Source organism: Phoenix dactylifera, chromosome 11 (genome assembly GCF_009389715.1).
Source record: "Phoenix dactylifera cultivar Barhee BC4 chromosome 11, palm_55x_up_171113_PBpolish2nd_filt_p, whole genome shotgun sequence".
NCBI classification, from domain to species: domain Eukaryota; kingdom Viridiplantae; phylum Streptophyta; class Magnoliopsida; order Arecales; family Arecaceae; genus Phoenix; species Phoenix dactylifera.
In genome coordinates this window covers 13,912,314-13,935,127 of record NC_052402.1, presented here as the reverse complement: position 1 = coordinate 13,935,127, position 22,814 = coordinate 13,912,314, and the positions used below count along the sequence as shown (strand labels likewise).

Here is a 22,814-nt window from a genome sequence, read left to right as displayed (position 1 = left end):
ACCCCTGTCCTCCAGTTTGGTTTACCAGCACTATCCCATTTTTTCCTTTGTCAATTACTAGCTTTAACTTCAAATTTTAAGTTGTCCTTCCAATTCTCACATTATATTGTCTTGTAGCCACCTTGGAACCAAATTTTCGTTAACACTGCTAGGTGTCCATATTAGGCCGCAATAAAATGGTATGTGATTTGAGTGCATATTTAGCCTTTTACATGTTCTCATCCTGCTCGGTCAGTTTCTTGTAGGTTAGGCCTATCTATTGAATCTTTGCCGTTTGGCCTATACTCGTAGCTGACATTCTTTTGGTCAATATATCTTCACTAAGGTTTTTGGGCTTGTCCTTGTTGGCACAACTTATTCTTAACTAGGATGTCTTGGTACTCGACTCTTTTTTTTCTAGGTGTAACCTATTGGCCTGCTTTTAATAATGTCACGTGACAGTTGTTTTGGAAAGATCTGTGATATGCCACGTGTCATTTTTACAGCACATCTCCGGTTTTTAGTCTTCGCTCAAGATGTGGTGTTAACACGGAGATGATTAAGTAGCTGGTCCAAGTTGGTTATAGTGGAGATATCATCTCCCAAGGACGTGGTTTGAGCCACATTTTTCCAGCAAAATTGCAGTCAAAAAGAATATGATCAACGGATTCGTCAATGTTTATGCAAGAATCACAATGAGGCTGAATATATTGTCTCCAAATCTTCTTTTTTTGCCTGAAATGATATTGTCATTAGAAATCCATTGGTTCTAAATTTCTTTACAAATTTCCTTTTGCTATATATTGTGTGGCATTTAATTTTTTTTATATCAATTATGCTATTGATGATAATGCATTGCTATGTTGCCAGAAACCACTTCATGACATTGTAGCTTTCAGGAAAGAGGTAGATGGAATCACAGTTGATGTAGCCCTCCAGTGGTAAAGCATTTTATCCTTGCATGCTAATTCATTGGTATTGAGGCTTTAGATTATTATAAGCTTCTAAAATGCATTGTCCTGACACAAAGTATATCTCAGTTAGTAATTATCCTTACTGCATTTTTTGATGTTTTTTAGCTTAATGTTGCATTTGCATTGTTGAAATAATCTTGTTTCAATTCTTATATATATCTGAGCGCTTCAACATATACTATCATTTGGGTTTTAATTGCCATCTCAAACAGGTGTTCTGATTCATATACTGATATGATGCTGGGGTATGCTAATAGCATCCGTACAATTGATGGCGGTACCCATATAGACGGGATGAAGGCTTCATTAACTAGAACAATCAACAACCTTGTGAAGAAGTCCAAGGCAATTAAGGTAATTGTTTTTGCTGTGTTGGTGATACTTTATTGCTTATTATAAAAAAAATGCAATATTTTCTAGGTTCTCACCTTTAAATTTGACTACTAATTTATGATGATGAATAAATTACTTGGTTTTAGTTTATTGTAGAAGAATTTCTATGTCTACCATTATTCTTCATGGCCTTGTCTATCGTCCTAAAATTTTGAAAGCTTGTACTTAGAAGTTATATTTCTTGGTTTAGGTTTTTATATCGGATGTTTTGCAAAGAGCTATTTTAACCTTCTCCTCGTTATCTTCTAATCTTAATATTAAACTGGTTAATGTACTTGCATTCCATATGCTCAAGAAACCTTTATTCTTTGGAGGACTTTCTTCTTATGCCATCATCTTTGAATGTGATTGCACGTCATTTCCAAGAATAGCCTAGTCAAGTTTTGTGAAGTTCTTACATGAATTTATTAAGTTAAGAGAATCAGTATAAACAACATTTTAGCGAGCCTTTATGGATCTATTGCTGTTGTTTGGTCATGTCATAACATTTTTAGGAACTGCCATAGCCTCCTTAGAACATATCAAATCAAGAACTCAAAATTCAGCTCCAGCCCGAGAGAAAGAAAGAATTTTAGTAGGTTTACGATTTGACTCAAACTCATTTAATATACAAAATGTCAACTGGAAGGAAAGGAAAAATTCAGAAGTAAAGAATTGCATGTTGAAAGTAAAATGCCAGGCACTACTCTAGTTTATTATATTACTTGATAGTAATCTTTCACATGAAATGATGTGCCATGTTTTTAATAATTTATTTATCAACTTATCAAAATGGAAAAGAATAACTGTGAATATCAGATAGTATATGAAGCTTCTAAGATGCTAGTATTAAGCTTCTATTTCATTAGAATTTTTTTCATGAGATAATGATTTTTTAGTAAAAATGAAAAATTTATAGAAATTTGCTACAGAAATTACTTCGCGGTCAACGATTTTAGTCACATGAAATTCAATGCATGCTTTCATGTTAAAGGTTAAGAATTTCAAAAAAATTTCAAATAAAAACAGAAGATAACTATAGAGAATCGACATTTTATATTCTTCTAAGCTAATTGTTCCAAGACTTTTGTAAATTGTAAAAAGAAATTGCTTTTCTATGTTCTATGATGAGAGAAAATCCACATTTCATTTTTATTCTCAAAAAAATTAAAATAAGTATAAAACTATAATCTTCTTTACCCAGTTGTTTATCTCCCACAAATAGAGTTGTCTTTTAACTCAAGAATATGAATATATCACCTTGAAGAGTGTGCCTTGTGCCCTGGACTAGTTTCCTTTAGCTTTAAGGTAAAGACAACTGAAACTTGGAACTAGGTATTTCTTAGTTGGTTGCGCTGACTAAAATTAAAGCCATCCTTCAAACTAGGATCAATTTTGCAATATTGAGAATTTTGACTTGGTCTCGTTATGACATCAACCCATCAAGGATTGGCGAGAAGTTCCCACTTTGGACTTGGGTGTCATGGCTTTGAGACACGAAATAGTCTCTACATGCAATGGGTCAAGGCTGCGTACATCTAAACGTCCCTAGACCCTACAATGATGGAAGCCTCGTGCACCGGATCATCCTTTTTTATATCTGATATTTGTGTAAAATATCTTATTTTCAAATTAAAAAATATACTAGAGACTTCCTAGATATACTTGACATACTTCTTCGGTACCATCACAAGGGGGAGGGCGTTTGCTTTCTGTTTTTTAATGTTAAACTTTTAATTGTAAATAGCCAATTTTGTAGTTTATGGTGTTAATATTGAAATATGAAGTATGGATTTTGATTTATGGATTTGAATGGCAACTAGATGATGAGCTTATAAAAGTTGATGCTATTATATAGAGTATGAACTATGCGGTCTTGATAACCTACTTTGCTTTATGGTGCTTTTTTTTTTTAATGCATACATATCTGTGTATGTAGTGTATATTCATTGATGTAACTTAGCGTTTCATATCCTATTTTTTTCAAGGTTGTCATGTTAGCATATTCATATCATGTCATATGTATTCAGTCTTTGTGTCCTTCATAGCCTTCCTTGCTAAAGATTGTTTGATTAAACTCTCTTTGGCCTAATTTTGTATTGATGAAATTGGTCCATATAGTTTATTTGACTATGCAATTCGCATGACGTATTGAAGCACAGCTAGTTACTTCAACTTTTATAATTTTTCCAATTTTGTGTCAATACAAAAATCATATCTCTACAGGAAAAGGACATTAGCTTAAGTGGTGAGCATGTAAGGGAAGGACTAACTTGTATTGTATCCGTCAAGGTTCCGAACCCAGAATTTGAAGGACAAACAAAGGTAGTATTGACTTTAATTTCTTCTGAATGCTGATATCTTCAACAAATGCTTTGGTTTTACTATCTTGGGTAATGCTAGATGAAACGTTAGCCTACTATTCAATATGAATTCGTGCCTTTGTTCTAATGTATTCTTATGGGACAGACAAGGCTAGGAAATCCCGAAGTTCGAAGAGTGGTTGATCAATGTGTTCAAGAGCATCTTACTGAGTATTTGGAGCTGCATCCGGACACATTAGATTCAATTCTCTCTAAATCTCTTAATGCTCTCAAGGTATACGTGTTCATTTACTATTTTTAGTTAATTATTTTCTAGTCACTCTATTGGAGTCACTATTCTTTTCTTGACAGTCTTTGTGTATCATCAACCATCTTTTGTGTCCTCAAATTTAGGTATCTTTATCTTGAAATTGTACGTGCATTTATGAGCCAACCTTAGCTCAGCTCCCCACCTGGGAGAGGTCCCTGTTGGTGGTGTCCCTGTTTTATTTCTCAAAAGAAAAGCATAGATTTGGTTTTTTCTAATAGATTAAGTTGATGACTCGTGAAAGATATTTTTGTCAAGTTCATGCTGTATATGAACTTGTATATATATAAATGATGCTGAAATTGCATTTTTATGTAGGCTGCAATGGCAGCCAAGCGGGCTAGAGAATTGGTGAGGACAAAAAGCGTCCTGAAATCTTCTTCCCTTCCTGGAAAACTAGCTGATTGTTCATGTACAAATCCTGAAGAATCTGGTAACTCCTATCTAATCTCCCCTTTTATGAAACTTCTTTGTGCAATACGTATCATTTACTTCAATGAACTGACTGTTCTTTTGAACTTATATATTCCTTGTCACAAGTACGCATTGCATCATTGCCTGTGCTATTTGCTTTGTAACATTTATTGGTATGCTTGAGGATCTTATGTTAAGAGCTAAAGATTTGTCAAGTTACCTTAATTCAACTCAGACCCTGACCTAATAAGATGCAAGCTAGCATGATCCAATTAACTTGTTGGATTCACCCAATTTTGATCTATGGTTAGACATGCATTGCCCTTAATATAACCCAGCCTCAACTAGCCTTGGCCCTAGATAAACCTAGATCTATGTGGTGAATATCATAATCAATTTACTCCACTCCAAAGAAAAAGTAAAAAAAAGATGATGCAGCTCGCTTATATGCTATTCATAATGACTGAAGGATCAAAATGATTTCCTCTGTCTCTTCATTAACTTTTTAGTGTTCATGGTTTTAGAAAATGTTGGAATATTTAAGTAGATTGGACTATCTTTTAGGTCATTGACTTTGGATCCAATGTTACCTTGATCTTTGCTTCTGTGCATTGCAAATATATTCCAACATAAATATATAAATAGATGGAATTAATTAGGCTACTAAATTGAATGCTTGTGATACTTACAAAGAAAGTGAAGTTTATGCTACCTCACACTGAATAGAAAGAAGAAAATGGTTTTATGTCACAAAAAGCATAAGTAGTGCCATTTATGGTGCATCCAGCTGAACTAGCGAGCTTGCTCAACCCAACCCAAATTTGAATGGACTAGGTCAATTCATCATTATGTTGGTCTGATATTGGGTTGGAAAATACAGCCTGAGTTGAAGTACAGATGGGGTTAATTGGCAATTTTCAAGCCAATAGCATGACCCTGCCCAACCCGCATGACATAGGTTTGCATTCTTACATAAATAATAAGCAAAGGGTGTAACACAGCAATAGTTACTTTAATACAATTCAAATTCCAACCGTGATAATGCTGGCATATTAATGCGATCAAGTTTTCCTAATAAAATAAAGAAAATGTATGGAGCAAGCAAATGTCAAGACCATCTTTGGTTCTTCATGGACTGAAATGGACCTGCTCTGCACTAATTACTTGTTGGGCTAGCCCTACTTTAATTTATAATCATGTGGGTTGTGGGTCAACCAAGTGCAAGTGGGGCCAAGCTGGGTTGTGCCCGAGCTTGGGTCAAGTCTCCTATAGTGTTGGCTGAGCGCAGGATGGCATTTGGCCTGGCTTAGCCTGCTTTGTGCACCCCAACTTACAGCTTTGGTTAATGCAAGCAAGACACCCCTTTTTTAGGATGCCAAGGGTTGCCACTTTTTACCTAGATCTAGATGTATCCCAGGGTCCAAAATTTTTTGTGTTTTAGAAATCCTACATGCAATATCTGGCTAACATGGTTTAGATATGCATATGGACTCTACTTTGAATAACCCCCAGGTTAGTTATTTATTTAATTCGCCGATTGTCTTCTTGACTCGTTCAATTGCTATCCTGTCTTGTTCGTCACTCCACGTTTGTGATCCAGGTCATACTTGTTCTTTTTTTTTTTTGGGGGGGGGGGGGGTGGTGGGGGGTGGCTGGGGTTAGTGTCAAGACTGATATCCATAGTTGACTCATTTCCTATCAGCTTAACAACTTACAGGTGGTGAGTTGTCCATGTATACTAGGCTCTCAGCCACATAAGGCATCTCTTGGCCATAATTTTGAGTTTGATTTTTTTTTCCCTTTCAACTATAGTAAAATTTAAAACACGCCTTTCTAGTGATATTAGTTTTTAGACCTGCATCCTCCAAAAACTTTCATTTGGATTCCATTAGGGTTCAGTCATATTCCCATTTTGTTAATTAATTCTGCAATGGTTAAAAATAAGATAAAACATAGAGCCACCCTATTTTATATAAATTATATATTATTTTTTTTGGAAGTTCGATCAGACTTTTAAATTCCTTTTCGCATTAATATATATTCGTATTTTTTTTTGGCAATGCCTGCCATTAAGATAAAATATGGAACCGTCCTATTTAATTCGTTGCAAGTTTGACAAGATACAGAAGGCTTAGAGTTGGTCATTCATATAATACCGTTTATAGGTGAAACTTAATTTGTCTAACCAAAGCTATTCATGCTTGGTTGTGCTCCTTCATGCGGTAGACCATTTTAGCTCATTGCTAACTATATTACAGATTGCCTTTTATGGTGCTCCATCATGTCCTTTTGTTAGGTGGTGATGATCAATATATATACCTTCTTCTCTCTATGTCATTCATTTAGTTGTCTAAGCAATGAAATTTTCTTCTTGGTTGACCTTGTTGGCATGACCCGTTAATTGTTCTTAGAGTTTGTTTTTGTTTTCTTTTATTTTTATTCCATTTTTTTCTTGCCGTTCATTTTAAACATTTTCTAGGAGATTGAAGAAGTTCAGAATGAACTGAGGAGACTTTCAGTGATGTTAATTTATTGGGGAGGGCTATATACCAAATTATACTAACCATTTATAGAATTGAGTTCCATTTATCGAATCGATATTTATATGTTTAGAAAGCCAGTTGGAAAAAAGATTGGACATTTTTGAATGTCTTGCAGAACTAGCTTATGATGAGCATAAGAGCTTCATGCACAATCTACTTATTACTTTTTCTGTCTAGCAGAAATCATACCATCGAAATTGTGATAAATCATTCAGTGAGCATTGAGAAGCATCTAGCATAGATTAAATGAGGTAACAATTGTAAGTGTAAAAACATACTTGGTAAGATGTACTTTCTTTTAATGTTCGTTTGTTTTTCTTTTCCATGATTCTGATTTTTCTAATCTATATCAGTTCTATCATTTCTCGTTAAATTTACCTGTTAGTTCTGGTAAATAATCTTGCACCCAGTCTTCGTATGCTGTATGTCATATATTTCTCTTGACGTGATGATATTATGAATATAGGAAGCTAGAGACTTTATTTTATAAACAAATTTAAATTCAGATTTGTCTATATTTTATTTCATGTCTGCATTTATCTATGTTTCTGTTGATCTGATTATTTTTAAGCGTTGGTTATTCTTAGTTGCCAATCTTCTATCTTCTGTTAGCTAGCAGAAGATACTCTACACATTTTGGATTAGACTCACCAAACATTCTCTTATGCACTCGATTCGCGAAATTTTCCAGAAATCTTCATAGTTGAAGGTGATTCAGCAGGTGGTAGTGCAAAGCAAGGTCGTGATAGGAGATTTCAGGTGAGATTTTAGCTTTCGCATACGAGTGACGAGTAGCAGTTTTCTTGTCTAGATACCTAATGAATGCATGGTTAGCAGTGATTCCGTGACCTTACTTTTCATAAATAGAAGGAAGATAGATTGAAAGGGTCCATGTTTATGTTACACACTTCTTCATTTGTCTTTCACATGGTCATGCCATCATACGCTTTACAATCATGCCACATGCATTTTTTTATGCAAAGCCTTTCAATTTTTCTAAAGTGCAATGGGTATGTAAGCGACAATGCAATAACAAACATCCTTACTACCTGTCGTTCTTTCATTTTTTGATAATAGAACAATAGTTTTATTCAAACAATATCTATTTTAAAGAAAGGAAAGATTGTAATGAACCTAACATTTTAGAATCCAGCACATACCTTAATTAGGAGTGAACCAAAGCATCCCTAATTAGTTTCCCGTGGCATTTATAACCTAACAGGCTAGGTAAAATAATTTGGGCTTGATTCATGCTTATCTATCAAACCAATTACAATGGAAAATACTATTTAAACTCCTCTAGTGACACTGAATTTTCTTACAGCTAGATCAGCCCTGGTTTCAGTAATACTCATCGATACCCCCTCTCAATCTTGAGTGTGACTGTCAAAATATACCAAGCTTGATTATAAAATTCTTCTAAGTGTTCACATCTGATAGCTTGAGTATTTTTAAACATCAACTAAAAATTTGATCTAACATAGGGTTTACAGATTTCCTTGTTGACCATGTAATCTTGAATAAAGTGTAGATCAACTTCTATATGCTTGGTTTGCTTAGATTACTGGCAATATGAATGTCTGCTTGGTTATGAGTGATGGAATGGGCTGGGACACTGAAATACTAAGTTTCGATAGCAAGGTTTGAAGCCACATCAACTCGTAACTAGCAAGAATGGTAGCTTTATACTTTGCCTCATCACTAGGTCTAGCCACAACTTATTGCTTCTTGCTTTCCAAGTGACCAAGTTCCCCCTCTATGCACAACATCTTGAAGCAGATCTCTGATCAGATATGCGATCCAGCCCAATCAGCATTTAAATGTCCCCACATCTTGGGGTCCATGTGCGCTATACAGAATTCCACACTCAGATGCTTGCTTAGGATATAGAATACAATAGACTGGTTCTATGGGAGGCAATCGAGGGCTATGCATAAATTGACTGACCATCCCCATTTTATTAGTGATATCAGGTGTGGTAATCATTATATATATCAATCGAGCTGCCAAAGGCCGAAACTGGATGCTTGAGTGGCTCTTCTTTATCCATTAATAGCCAAGTTTGCTTCAATTGGAGTTTCTGGGGTTTCTAACCTAAGTTCTGTATCTTGAAGCAGATTCAAGACATTTTCTTTGTAAAGGAACCACTCCTTTTAGGATTAGGCAACCTTTATACCACAAAATTAATGAAACCAGCCCAAATCCTTAATCTCAAATCTCTTCTGAAGGAATTGCTTCACAACATCTATCTTTGCCAAATCATCTCTAGTAAGAAAAATCGACATAGACCATAATGAAAATCATACGTTTAGGTGTTTTCTTGATAAAACAGTACCAATTCCCATGTATCATTCTTGTAAAATACTTCCATTTCATCTATCATAGCCTTTGTGCAATCAGGATTTAAAAGAGCTTCTTGAAAACTTATATGAGTAGAAACAAAATAAACAAAAAGAGGAAAGGATGTAGGAGAAATTGAGTCAAATGACACAAAATGGCTTATAGGACATAAAGTGCAAGATCTTTCAGGCTTTCTCAGCGCAATGGCTAAGTCATCATTAGGAAGCAAGTATCAAGGAAGAATGTATACCTGTACTTCGATCTCGCTTTGGATCAGGTGATTGATTGACATAAGGTCCAGATATATTGGGACTACTAAGAATATGTACCTGTACTTGGTTTGGGAAAATCTCTCTGGCAGTGTCATAAAACATCAAGTTGCTGCTCAATGTTGGTTCCATACTATTCCAACAATAATGTGATGAGTTGAGAATTTTTTTTCTGCCATTCTTTCATCTTGTTACCATTGGAAGATGGATTTTCGATAAGATATGCTTTCCTTTGGCTTTCAAGGAAACTTTCACAGCCTTTGCCCACTGAAGAAATTTTTTTGCTTCCCACAATTTTATGGATGTCATTTGTACACAAAACATATCACTCATGGAGATGCCAACCTTTTATCATCATCATCTAACCGATTCATATTTAAAGATATTAAATACAATGGAGATTGATTAAAGGAAGTCTGAATAACAATTCATTAAGATTCAATCAGCAGCCATAAAGAACTTCGAGACTAATAGATGAAACGAAAGGTTTCAATAGTCAGCATAGGAGACAAGACATGCAAATTTCTGATCCTTCCGTCAGTGAACACATGGGATAAATCCAAAGAAAGGTTTGGAAAACCGAGGATTGAACCCATACTGGCCAAGTGTGGTATCGTATGGCACTAACTCAAGAATCAAATTAATGAAGGAAATTGTTGGGTACATATTGCCATTTTGGTCTCCAAATTCTGATTTTGGGTTTCTCATGATGTTTTTTTTTGTAAAAGTGCTCTGTCTTTGCAAAGAAGAAGATGCGGGCATCGAGGTAATTATCCTAGTCATGGTTGAATGTGCGTGGTTGAAGTTAGGAACATGCATATTTATCACATTGATAATATGTCATACCCTATTCAAATTACATATATGACATATAGACTTTAATATTGGCATTTTAAAAGCCATCACATTACTAGAAACCATAAATTATATAGAAGGGGTTACCGATAGTTACAGCTAATGCTTCGTCTATCTTAGAAATTAACATCTAGTTATCCAACATTATATGCATATTTTTTGAACTTGCAATATTTCTGATATATTTATAAATAATTGATCCAATAATTGCTATCGTGTATTCAAAATAAAAATTATTATTGTAGACTAAAGTACACTATCAAACTAAAAAATACTGTATAATTAGCCAGGATATCATTTATAAAATTTTGAAATTGTAACATTTTGATATATCATAAATAATTAATTCAAAGATTAATTTAAAGTCAAAATAATAAAAAAATATTTTAAATTGAGGGCTTTTTAGATTAGCCTATATACATATAAAATCAACATGAACGGATGTATCTTTTATGGGTTAATTTTAAATTAATTTAATTTTCAATATTAGGCTTGGTTGGAACCAAAGATTGCCGAATCAGGTTATATTGTCCGATTTAGTCCGAACCGAGTTGACTCAGTCTGTCAGACCGGGTCGATTTGCTATAAAAAACGGTTCGGGCCCCTACGGGGCCGGAACCTCAATAATACCAGCCAGAACTAGACGGTTTCGTCCGATTCGACTCGGACTCGGTGCGAAACGGTCGGTTCGCATCGAGTCAGGGGCCAATGGCCTGCTGTGGCAATAATTGCCATGCCACAACGCTCGCTGTGGCTGTGTCCTAGCATTCGGCTTTAAAAGCCGAACCCTTAAAGGGGAAGGCCTTCTTCGGCCTTCCTAAATTTATGGAACCGGTTTTCTCTTTCCAATAATACTGATTTAGGCTATTAGATGAAAGAGCCAATGCTAAATAGGGTGTGCTTCCTTTCTCCTATCTTCTTTTTTTTTAGTATCTTGAAAAAATAGTTCAAAAATTGCAAAATTAGAGGAGATCATGCCAACTTTTTTGATTTGGGCTTGATTTTTTTATATACTGTAGATCTATAGACGATGTATATGCTAGCATAAAAATTTTTAATTTTTGGATTATATATAATTTTTAAAAATTATAAATATATTTTTAGATTTAAAAAAGATATTTTTTTAAAAAATAAAAAAATATAAAATTAGAAACGTGACCTCGCATATGGAGTAGAATCCATAGACGTATTAGGTTCTGAGTCTTATACTGGATCCTCTTATTTGCAGCCACAGACAGCCTATGATTCATATGGATACAGATATGGATATGGTGCATTTGAGGCATCTTTCGGTGGCTACTATTCTACATAGCTCGAAATATTTTACGGGTTGGATTTTGCGCCGGCATATTCGGATGGGCCTCTCTATGGCCGTATTATCAGCCAGAGGACATCTCTCAAAGCCAGAACTTTAGCGAGAGATCTGAGAGTGCTTATAATCAGACGCGCGTTCCTTATCGGATGAACATATAAGACTACAACGCTGCTTGGATAGAGGGATGGGTTGATATGTCTTCTGATTATGCTGATGATCTGGATATCTACGAGAGACATCGCAACTCCATCCGATTTTAGATATCTTTATGTATGTCTGTTGGACTGTAAAAGTATGTAATTGATTGTATCTTGATTTGAAGATATTTTATATTGTTCATTTTATGATTTGTATCATTTTAAAGCAACAAGATGCATCATCTATCTTAAACTAGGATCATAGAAACATCAGAAAACATCAAAAAAATATCAAAAAAAATATAAATTAGATTTAATTCATAGAAAAAGTTCGAAGAGAGGAAATTTTCAAAAAAAAAATTAGGGTATGCTGGTGCGTGAACGAGCATGCCGCACGCCCAACCGGTTTGGCATCAGTTTGGTTTGGTCCAAACCAGTACTGAATTGTATCGGGCGTCGATCGGTACGACGCCCAGTACTGGTTCGGCGATCTTTAGTTGGAACTCGAGCATCTTAAATTGGTCCTTTTTTTAAAAAAAATTTGGTAGCATGTGTAAATTAAAAGTGCAAACATGTTACCAATTTCTTTCAAATTTAATATATTTATTTTTAAAATTATTTTGCAAAATTATTTCTAAAAAACAATAATAGTCGATACAAAATATTTAGTAGGTTTGTGGAATCACCCATACCCTACATCTAATGACCTAGGGCCTCATCTAAAATGGCTAGTTGGAAGGTATTATTTGGGTTCCTTGGCTCTATATAAGTATCCAATATCTATCTAGTATATAATAGTCATGTGCATAATAGTACAGGTCCTCACACACTTGCCGTCTAAGCTGTGGTATTTTTGCCAGGCTAACGATCCAATCACAAATACCATGATCAGCCCGTGGTTAGTTCCAAATAGCTCTGTATTGCAATGTTTCCTAGTCTACATGGGCCATGGGCCGGATGAGTTTTGATGCCATTTGTAACAACCCAGGACCTTATCCAAAAAAAGCTAGCAGGATCATGGAATGCCGTACCGGCCCGTACCGGCCGGTACGTACCGGTCCGGTCCTAGACCGGTACCGGAACCACTAAAAAACCGGTATTTTCCGATTTTTTAGCCAAACCGGCCGGTACGGGTGCGTACCGGCCGGTTCGGAGCCCGTACCGGCCGGTTCGGAGCCCGTACCGGCCGGTTCGCACCCGTACGGTTTTTTTTTAGAACCACAGCGCCTCGCGCTGTGGTTTTTGAAACCACCGGTACCGGCCGGTACGTACCGGACCGGACCGGTACCGTACCGGTCCGGCTGGCCACCGGTACGCCGACCGGTACTGATACGGCGGACCTTGAGCAGGATGATGTTATTTGAGTTCCTTGGCTCTGTATAAGTACTCGATATTTATCTAGTATATAGCCGATGCGGGACTAAGCACATGCTCACATGGTCCTCATTATTCAAAAATCTACCCGTAAAAATACTGTTTGATTGGATTAATTTTGGATTGATTGGATAATTAGATTTTGATTTTTGGGTTTGCTCCCCAAAATCCTAACTTTCCAACCTGGATTCATGTTCTAAAGCATGAATCCTTCAAAGGACTTTTCTCTAAACAACATTTTGTACTTTCCCCAAAATTGCCTGTACTTTTCAAAAAATATTGAAAAGTAGAGAAGTAATTCATCTTGAAGATTTGGTTTTTGAAGCTCAAATCAATGGATTTGGGGTCTAAAAGGGTTGATTTTGGGCCCTAAACCCTGTTGCCAATCTCCCTCCCTCACAAACTAGATGAAGAAGTGGACAAAAGGAAGAATTAAAACCCTTTCTTTTTGCCTCAAGAGGTGCCTATGGGTATTGCTCCTGAACTAGGGGGTTTGGGAGTGGCATTGGGGTAGTTCAGTTGGAACTGCTAGATTCCCGAGTGTTTCCGGTGGTTTAGTGCAGTTCACCTTGATTTGCCCTCAAACCCAATGGTTCTGGGCCGATCTGGCCATGGTTCGATATGAACCGGCTGATTGAGTGCGGTTCAGGTGGTTTTCAAAATCTTGGTCAGAAGAATTAACAAGGGGTTCTTACCAACATCTAGTAGTCTCAGTTGCTATCTTGAGAACACCTCATTCTTGCTTACAACTCAATATAAAAGTTCACATCTAAGCCTGGAACAAACCTTTTCACAGCATCAATTGCTTTAATTGAACAAGAGGGTTTAAATTACTAATGATGTACATAGGATTCACTAACCCTTCATATTAGGAAGAAATACCTACTTGAAATCCTTCCTCCTTGAGTACTATTTTTTCTTCTTCGATAAAGAAGAGCAATAAGAAAGGCTCAACAACGCCTAACATGGTCATGTAAATGGATAGCTGGACAGCAACTGTAGTAAAAATAAGAGGTAGCAAGAGGAAAGGACCAGCAAATCCTAACGTGGCTTTGGTACCATGTAAATGTATAGCTGGACAGAACTGTAATGAGAATAAGATAGAGCAAGTGGATTGAAGAAGAAGAGAGAAAGAGGAGGAAAGAAGACGCAAAAGTAGAAAAAAGCTGGGTGGAGAGAGAGTGCTGTGTTGTACAATCCCAAAAGGGATCCATGTGACATTAGTTCATTTAATAAAAGGGGCTGACCCCTTGATTATAAAAGAGTGGATCAAACACCTCTAATTACTGGATTGTTTGTATGTGTGACCTAACTGGTCCGGTTATGCAATTTGGGCTTGATTCGACCTTAACTATTGACCTGATTACTATGGGAAACGTACTATATAAAGTCCACCAATGACTTTGAATTATCTTACAACTAAAACAGTCCTGGATTCAATAATATTCATCAACAGTTTTAACTATCTCTAAAATATAGTGATTTTCTATCATCCTTAAAATATAGGGATTTGGGTGTCCCCAGAATTCCCGAATTGGACGAGCTTCCCTTTAACTGGCGTTCTCTACATTAGCTTCAGAGGAATATTCTATATATAAGTTATGAAGCATTCAAATATCACTGTAATAGCTTTATGTAAAACTTAAATTTATTGAAAGCCAGCCCTAGATAGTTGGGGCAAGTCTTGGTGGTTATAGATATGGTTATGTCTTTATTCTTCACTTATTTGTTAGAGCGTTAGAGGAGACTCTACAAGCCAACATAACGGGGAGAAGTTGATACATTTTACATGTATTACTTTTTGATAGTGGATTAAAATTGCGAATGGTAAACCTTTTGGGTCTACGACATTACTATGCTGCACATCAATCATTGGTTTAGAGTTGCCAACTGGTTGTTGTTACGAAAGTTTCTTGTATTGTAGTTAAGAACTTTTCATTTTTATGTTTGTTACCCTTATTTGGGAAAATTAGCCCCCTAAACTTATTTGCATTCTACATAATGAAGATTGATTTTCTGACAATGTGGCTGCAGGCTATTTTGCCCTTGAGGGGTAAGATTCTGAACATTGAAAGAAAGGACGAAGCAGCCATGTATAAAAATGAAGAGATTCAAAATCTGATTCTTGCTCTTGGACTTGGAGTGAAGGTTGCAGCATCTTAATTTCTACCGCTTGTCTGCTTTCCAGCATTTTTTAATGAACTTATTCTATACTTATTTCAGGGGGAGGATTTTAAGAAAGAAGCCCTTCGGTATCACAAGATCATCATTTTGACAGATGCTGATGTAGATGGAGCCCACATTCGAACTCTCCTGCTGACATTTTTCTTTAGATATCAGGTGGCTCATGGGTGCTGCAGTTCTCTCAGAAACCAGTAACAGTCTCATGGTTACATTTCAAACATATATGATGTTTTTCAAATGTATGATAATGTGTTTGGTGCTGCAGAAAGCGCTTTTTGATGAAGGTTGCATTTATGTTGGTGTTCCCCCACTCTATAAGGTAAGCCTTCCTGCACTAATTTGACTTGCAACAGTAATGTAATATGCATATATTCTGGAAAAAATTCTCATAAGTCATCCATAAATATCAGGTTGAGCGTGGCAAGCATGTTCACTATTGTTATGACGATTCAGAGCTTAAAATCCTCCAGAATAGTTTTCCTGCAAATGCTTCATACAATATCCAAAGATTTAAAGGTAAAGATAAAGCATAGTAAATATTGTAATCAAAGGTGTCATAATCTAGGTGTTGCAATTCAATGTCATATAGGAACAGAGCAGCATGTCTTTTTTTTTTCTTCTTTTTTTTTTTTTTTAAGGCATGCTCGTAGATATGTATAATACATGCAGGAACAATTGTGCTTGTCTGTATAACCTCTAAAGGATTTTGATGTATACTGACCATTTTCACCTTTGGGTAATTTTGCAAGGAAAATATTTTCCTGTTCGCATCATGAATTAATGTATAATAGAAAGTGTTGGTTTTCATCTTCCTGGAATCTCTTGTGTGTCTCAAATTTTTCATTTTCCTGTTACAGCTCTTTTTTTTTTTTCATAATGTCTTTGTATTCTGCTGTCATTACCTTCTCAAATGGGTGTTCCAAGGGAAGAGAAGTTGTGAGTGGCCAACTTATGTTAATAGTAGGTGCACGTGCGTTGAATATCTTGAATTTGCATTATAAACTCAGAAAATATGCATTCAATGCCAATCAGTTTATTTATTTATTTATTGATAAATTTATTTTTCTTTAAAACTGTTCCTTGCCATCCTAGGTTATTGTTTTGCTTTCGCATGCATACAAGTAGTTACTTGATTTAGTGGTTGGCCATCATACTACTAAAACTCGCCAGATTCACGCTTATAACCTTCCTTGTGTTGCAAGTGCATGCACAAGTTGCTGGCACATGGGACAAGACATAACTCATTAACCACCAAGTTTTTATGCAACATGCTAGAAGCATGGAGGAGCACCTGCTATGAGTTTCTCACTTAAGCTTTTTATGGAGTGAAACGGTATTGTTGATGATGCGTTCATTTCCTTAAACATTAGGCCTAGGGGAGATGATGCCTTTACAACTCTGGGAAACCACAATGGACCCAGAGAGTAGGCTACTGAAGAAATTAGTCGTGGAAGATGCTGCGGAGGCAAATGTTGTATTCTCCTCTCTTATGGGTATCCGTGTAAGTTTAAAGACCCATAATCATAATTTTATTCTTCTCAATATTCATGTAAAAATTATTTATCCACCCTCTTATGTCACCTCTTAGCAATCTATTGGTCACCCTAGATTTTAACATAATGTTGCTTGTCTTCCAGGTTGATGGCAGGAAGGAACTGATACAGAACTCTGCAAGCATGATCAAGCTGGAGCATCTTGATATTTGAGGGCGGTCCAGGTTAAATTTTTTGACAACCGCGTAATTTACAAATGCACCAACTGACCATTTTAGTTTTTCCAATCTTAGGAAGAAGTTTTTAAAATGGCATCATTAGGTATCCTTTCGGGGCAGTGATGGAGATTCGCATTTGACTTATATCCAGAAGTCTTGCTAATGTAATTCCCTTGTGCATTTCAGATGAAATGATATATTTTGCTCCACTCGCAATTTCTTTGAGTTACATTTTTTCTGACTCACCGGACTAATACTAGGAGCCATGAAGTCACTTGGTTAGTACACTTTCACCTACTGCATGTTGAGTGTAAGGTCATAAGATTGGACTACCTCTAATTCCTTTTCTTCTGGCGCTTCTGGAAACTTGACAGTTTTGTATTTTATTTTTCTAGTTTATCATTGTAATTTCACTATAATTCTTCTGTGGAGGTAAACCAGTTTTCAGTTCTTGGTCATTCATTCACGTGACATATTCCATGTACCATCGTTATGTTTCTCGTGTTTTGGAGTTTGAGGTGTTAGTTCGATCTTGCAAAAGTCGCCAATGCCAGCAATACTTGTATTTGATCATTATGACTTTACTACTTTAAGATGTTCAAGATTGATTGTAGTAAATGCATAACATGGATGTCATGATAATAAAATTGTGTTGGTTTTGCATCAATGAGAATATTAGCTGGCCCTCCATTATCAAGATTGTTTTACAACTGAAACTAGGATGCTTTGTGAAATTTGCAATTCTGCTACGAGTCCTATAGTGGAAAACAATCTTGCGACTGTCCTCTTGAAGTTACATAAGACTCGCACTGAAAAATAATTTCAAACTTAACAACATTTAAGTTCAAAGATGCGCGCTTCTATTTTGGAGGATTGGAGGCTTCCAAGATGCATTCTAAGGTATTATATTAGAGTATATCCAGGCATCGATGGTTTGTTGGTGCTTCAGCATTTGCAGTCCTTGTTTCCTGCACAACTTGACTAAAGTTAGAAGAGCTCCATGTATGTTCAGCTTTATGTAATGGTTCGCTGTTTTTGTGGCATAAATATAGAATTATTTCAAGGATACCAGGCAATCAAAACTACTTGCAATTGAGAATTATAAATATGATGGATGATAATAAGTTTGTACATGCAACTACTAGTTTTGTTCGATAAGAACTATATATTTAGCAGAAATGGTAAGCTTGTACAAATATTTATAAAGTGTGATGTAGGATAATAAATGTTGTCAAATGCATAGAATATAAATGCAATAAACAATAGGAATAAGCATGGAATATTAGGTTTTAACAGCTAATGTTGATCGCCATATTTGTGTTGTTGGTTACAGGGCTGAATTTTGGTTGGATTCTATTCGATCGTATTCGTTTTTATATTTGATTGGGATCGAATTCGGATACTATTTTTTTTTAGTTCGATCAGATCCGAATATGGATTTGGATAGTTAATTCCAAAATCTTCTGGATGCGGATATACTTAATTTTTTTGGATTTGAATTCAAGCCTGGATATCCGTAAGGTAAGTAAAAAGAATTAGTTTAAGTTAAGTTATATTAGAGAATCAAGTAGGTGATTAATCAAATCTAAACTAAAAAACAATTTAGATAACAGATGACCGTCACTTAACATAGTAACACGAATACGGAATACTTGATTCGAATAAAATTCTTCGAATTATCCCATACGCCTGGAAGGTTTAAACCTCTTATTCGTTCTTTTCATCTCTCTTTCCTTTTTGTCTTCAAGCAATTAGAGTTTTGAAGGTTCCGCCCATTTCTTAGTTGCTACCCAGCGATTGCAACTGGTAACAGCCGTGAGATGCCTTGGAGGCATTATAAATTTTGTCTACGAACAACTTTGAGCAGTATATTATTTAAAAATTTGTTATTTTTATTATTGATAAATACTTATTAAAATTATATTTTTTAATTGATTTTTTTTTATGATCATACCATTATTATTAGTTTTTATCATTGAATTTTGCTCAAATTTGATTAATATTTGAAAAAGTATCTGATTTATATCTGTATTTGGATAAGAAAATATAAATATATTTAATATCCGATTCGTATTTATATCTGTATCCATTTAGAACAAATATACATATTAATTTTGATATTCGTTGTATCCATATTCGTTGAAAAATATGAATATAAATATGAATATATCAATATCCGAACCGTATCTGGTCCGTTTGCAGCCCTAGTTGGTTAACCTTGCAGAATGATGGATAACTATCTCAATAATCACATTATTTAATTTTACATGAACTATTGCCATAGCATTTGACATCTATCTATGGTATGGATACTCCCATCTCAATGCCATTTGAATACAAATCTCATCAAGGATTGTCTTTGGGAAATGAAAATTATTTGAGCTTTATGACCTGCAAAGCTATAAATATTGGGCCCATCGCGTCCTTCAAGATCATTGAGAGTTTGCAGCCATATTAGGCCCACTTTTATCGCATTGTTTCCAGAGAAAGATTCCAAATTCCATTTGGAAAAATCAAATTACAGGTAGTAACGACTTTTTAATCATTGCGCAGTTGTCATCGACTTCTTAATCAAATTCCATTTGATCCAGAGTTCAGTCCACGAAGAGATATGGTGTTAACTTCCGCACATTTGGCGTGCAGCGTTGGATGGTCCATGGTTAAAACCGCATACTATTCAGGGGGGGTCCAGAGTCCAGTCCACGAAGGGATAACGTGTTTACTTCCGCACTTTTAGGCGTGGTCCATGGTTAAAACACAAGGCCCACAAGTCTGTATAGCTCTAACAAGCGATTTAAGTTTTAAGAAAGGTGACACCTTCGAGGCATACTCTTTCACACCTATCCTCCATTTTGAGCAAAGCTAACTGCAACCCTAAGACAAGATCGATAAAAGAGAATCCTCAGCTGCAACCGACAAAGTAGCATCCACCTCTCTAGCACCCATTAAAGACTCATTTGATTCGCGGGAAAAAGTTTTTTTTCCTAAAAAGCTGATTTATGAAAAATATGATGCATAAAAAAATAATTTTGGCATATTTGGTTGACCAAAGAAAAGTGGTACATTTCAAAGCGGCTTATGTTTGCTTAGGTATCTACTTTTTAAAAAAGTTGTGTGAAATATCTATTATACCCTTAATAAAGTGAAAGACCTTATTCAAGAATTTTGATGACTTAAGTTAGTTTTAGAAAAAAAAGATTCCACTTTCTAACTAGTGGAAAAGTAGTTCTTTCATGTCACTCATGGTTTTTTTTCATGAAATTTGAAAATCTTATTCCATAGCAATGCTGCTTTTCAATCTTTTTTCTTTGAAAACTTCAATCAAATAAGAGATCTTTTTTTATTTTTTCGTTGACCATACTTTTCTTCTTCTATTCGCTTGTGGCAAGGAATGAACCTTATGGCATAGGCCGCAACAACACGTTGCTGCCAAGGGTCTTCTTGGCCCGCAGCTACTTGATACGCAATGTAGAACCATCAGACTATTTCCTACTACTACCACAATTCATATTACAAAAAATTTGAAAAAAACAATGAAGTTGCAACTGGTGGCAACCTTTTCTGTGCAAATTTTTCTTCTTATGCTCTTTGCAAAAGAAACAGTGACAATTGATTTCAATTAAATTTCATATACTATCTGTAAGTTTCAAAGAAATGATCATCTAGTTTCTTGCTTGCTGCATTGTGGGCTTGAGAATCATAAATCCCATATCTAACATATTGTGAAGGCCCGCACTACAAGAAACTTGGACATTAGCGACGCTTTTTTTGGCTATTAGCGACGCTTAACAGCGTCGGTAGAAACCATCCCGACGCTTTCCAAAGCGTCGGTAAAGTGTCGCCTATGCTACAGTGGAAAAAATATTTTTCGACGCTTTTAAAAGCGTCGCTAATTCCAATTTAGCGATGCTTTAAAGTGTCGCTCTTTCCCGACGCTTTAAAGCATCGCGAATTCCCGACGCTTTAAAGCGTCGCGAATTCCCATTTGCAAAAAAAATTACCATTTGCGGTCTGCATCTTCTCCTCCATTTAGAAATACAAACAACCTTCTCGATCGGTACCTTCATTCCATCCGTGCAGAGTGGTTGGGTTTGGCTATATAAACATTTTTTTTTTTCAGATCCGCCGATGTGGGACTAAAATGAGGTGATTTTTTAGCTTCCGACGACGCTTTTAACGACGCTTTTAAGCGTCGTTATTTAACAACGCTAAAATGCATCGTTAAAAGTGTCGTCAATTACATATTAACTCCGACGACGCTTATAAGCGTTGTCATTAGCCGACGCTTTTAAAAAGCGTCGGCAAATGTTGACGGAAAAATTTTTTTGCCGACGCTTATTCGACGCTTTTAAAAAGCGTCGGCAAATGTTGACGGAAAATTTTTTTTGCCGACGCTTGGAATAAGCGTCGGCAAATAAGAGTCGGTAATGTCCTTTTTTTGTGTAGTGCCGCCTGGGCCTGGTCCGCTTAACTGGCCTGACTGAGCTTGAGAATCTTTCTCAGACCAGCCCATGTTAGCCCTGCACGTGCTTTGCACGTGATGGGTGGAACTTCCATCAGGAGTCTTCCTTCCTCTCTTCTCCCAACGAGTTCAACTAGGAGTCGGAGACCTAGGGCCACCGGAGCCGTAGGTCTCGTCTATATAAACACATTTTACCCTTTCTAAGCCCTCCACCGACGATCATCATCTCTCCTTCTCTCTTTTTTCTTCCTTTGAACTCACACTTGCCTGTCTTCGTGCCGCTGGAATCATGGCCTAGTGCCTCCTCAGAGCCAAGGTAAGGTCCCCATGTCCTCCCTTATTCTTTCTTTTTCCGATTGACTCGGTAATGGCTGAAATCCAGCAAAAGATCGTTGGAAATCCCCATGTCTCTTTCTCGTTCTTGTGTTGGTCACCTCGGCAGCCGTTCTCTTGCCGTCGTGCCATTGGTCCTCCTCCTCAGCCGTTGTTCCTCCGGCCGCAACTGCCGTCGAGCTAGAGGCCCCTTCCTCCTCCCTCCTATTTCTCGGTGGGGCGGGCTCACACCCCCTCCCCTGTTCCGCGAAGAAAAGAGGGGAGAGCGATAGAGAAAAAAAGAAGAAGAAAAGTTAGAAAAGAAAACAAGAAGAGAGAGAACTTCTCTCTCTTATTTCTTCTCTTTCTCCCTTCTCTCTCATCTCTCTATTTCTCTCTCTAAGAAGATCCATGGATCCATGAACCAAGTCCTATTTTTTAATTCTCTGGACTCGTGTTGACCCTTGCAAAAGGCCCTGATCTGTCCTAGTGCCCAGGCAGCCTACTAGGCCTATCACTCCAGCTCGATAAAGTGCCTATGAAATCCAGTATTGATGAACCCTATTGAATGGCCTTAGTCCTAATCTAGTCCATGCCCCATGATTCATTGATCGAGTTGCTTAGACATGAACTAATCGGGTCTCTATCATTTGGCCAACCGTTTTCTTTGTCTTGTTATTTCAATACCATTTAAGTTATCGAATGAAAATTAATATTACTCTTAATATTTTTAAATAGGTTTAACTAGTTTGCCCAGTGAAGTTTGAAAGTCTAAAACAGAAGAGGTATGTAACCCTCACACTTTTTATTAAATGTCAAATTTTACATATTTTTCATGCTTATGATTTATATGAAAAATATGAAGATAGTATTAAATATTGATGATAGTATGTTTTCTTAAAATTAAGGATCAAGCATACGATATTATGAAACTCATGATGT

General features: G+C 36.2%; 1 protein-coding gene across 1 annotated transcript in view; it reads left to right on the top strand.

The window, feature by feature from the left end:
* Nucleotides 1–17,720, top strand: part of LOC120112539 (DNA gyrase subunit B, chloroplastic/mitochondrial-like) — a 24,293-nt gene extending 6,573 nt beyond the window's left edge. Inside the window, exons 2-14 of the mRNA XM_039132108.1 lie at nt 850–920; nt 1,166–1,307; nt 3,552–3,650; nt 3,795–3,923; nt 4,275–4,389; nt 7,605–7,672; nt 15,238–15,351; nt 15,427–15,543; nt 15,653–15,706; nt 15,798–15,903; nt 16,758–16,888; nt 17,025–17,104; nt 17,202–17,720. Of these exons, the coding sequence (XP_038988036.1) occupies nt 850–920; nt 1,166–1,307; nt 3,552–3,650; nt 3,795–3,923; nt 4,275–4,389; nt 7,605–7,672; nt 15,238–15,351; nt 15,427–15,543; nt 15,653–15,706; nt 15,798–15,903; nt 16,758–16,888; nt 17,025–17,093 (1,215 nt within the window). The 3' untranslated portion in view covers nt 17,094–17,104; nt 17,202–17,720. The remainder of the gene's footprint in view (nt 1–849; nt 921–1,165; nt 1,308–3,551; nt 3,651–3,794; nt 3,924–4,274; nt 4,390–7,604; nt 7,673–15,237; nt 15,352–15,426; nt 15,544–15,652; nt 15,707–15,797; nt 15,904–16,757; nt 16,889–17,024; nt 17,105–17,201) is intronic.
* Nucleotides 17,721–22,814: the final 5,094 nt, after the last annotated feature.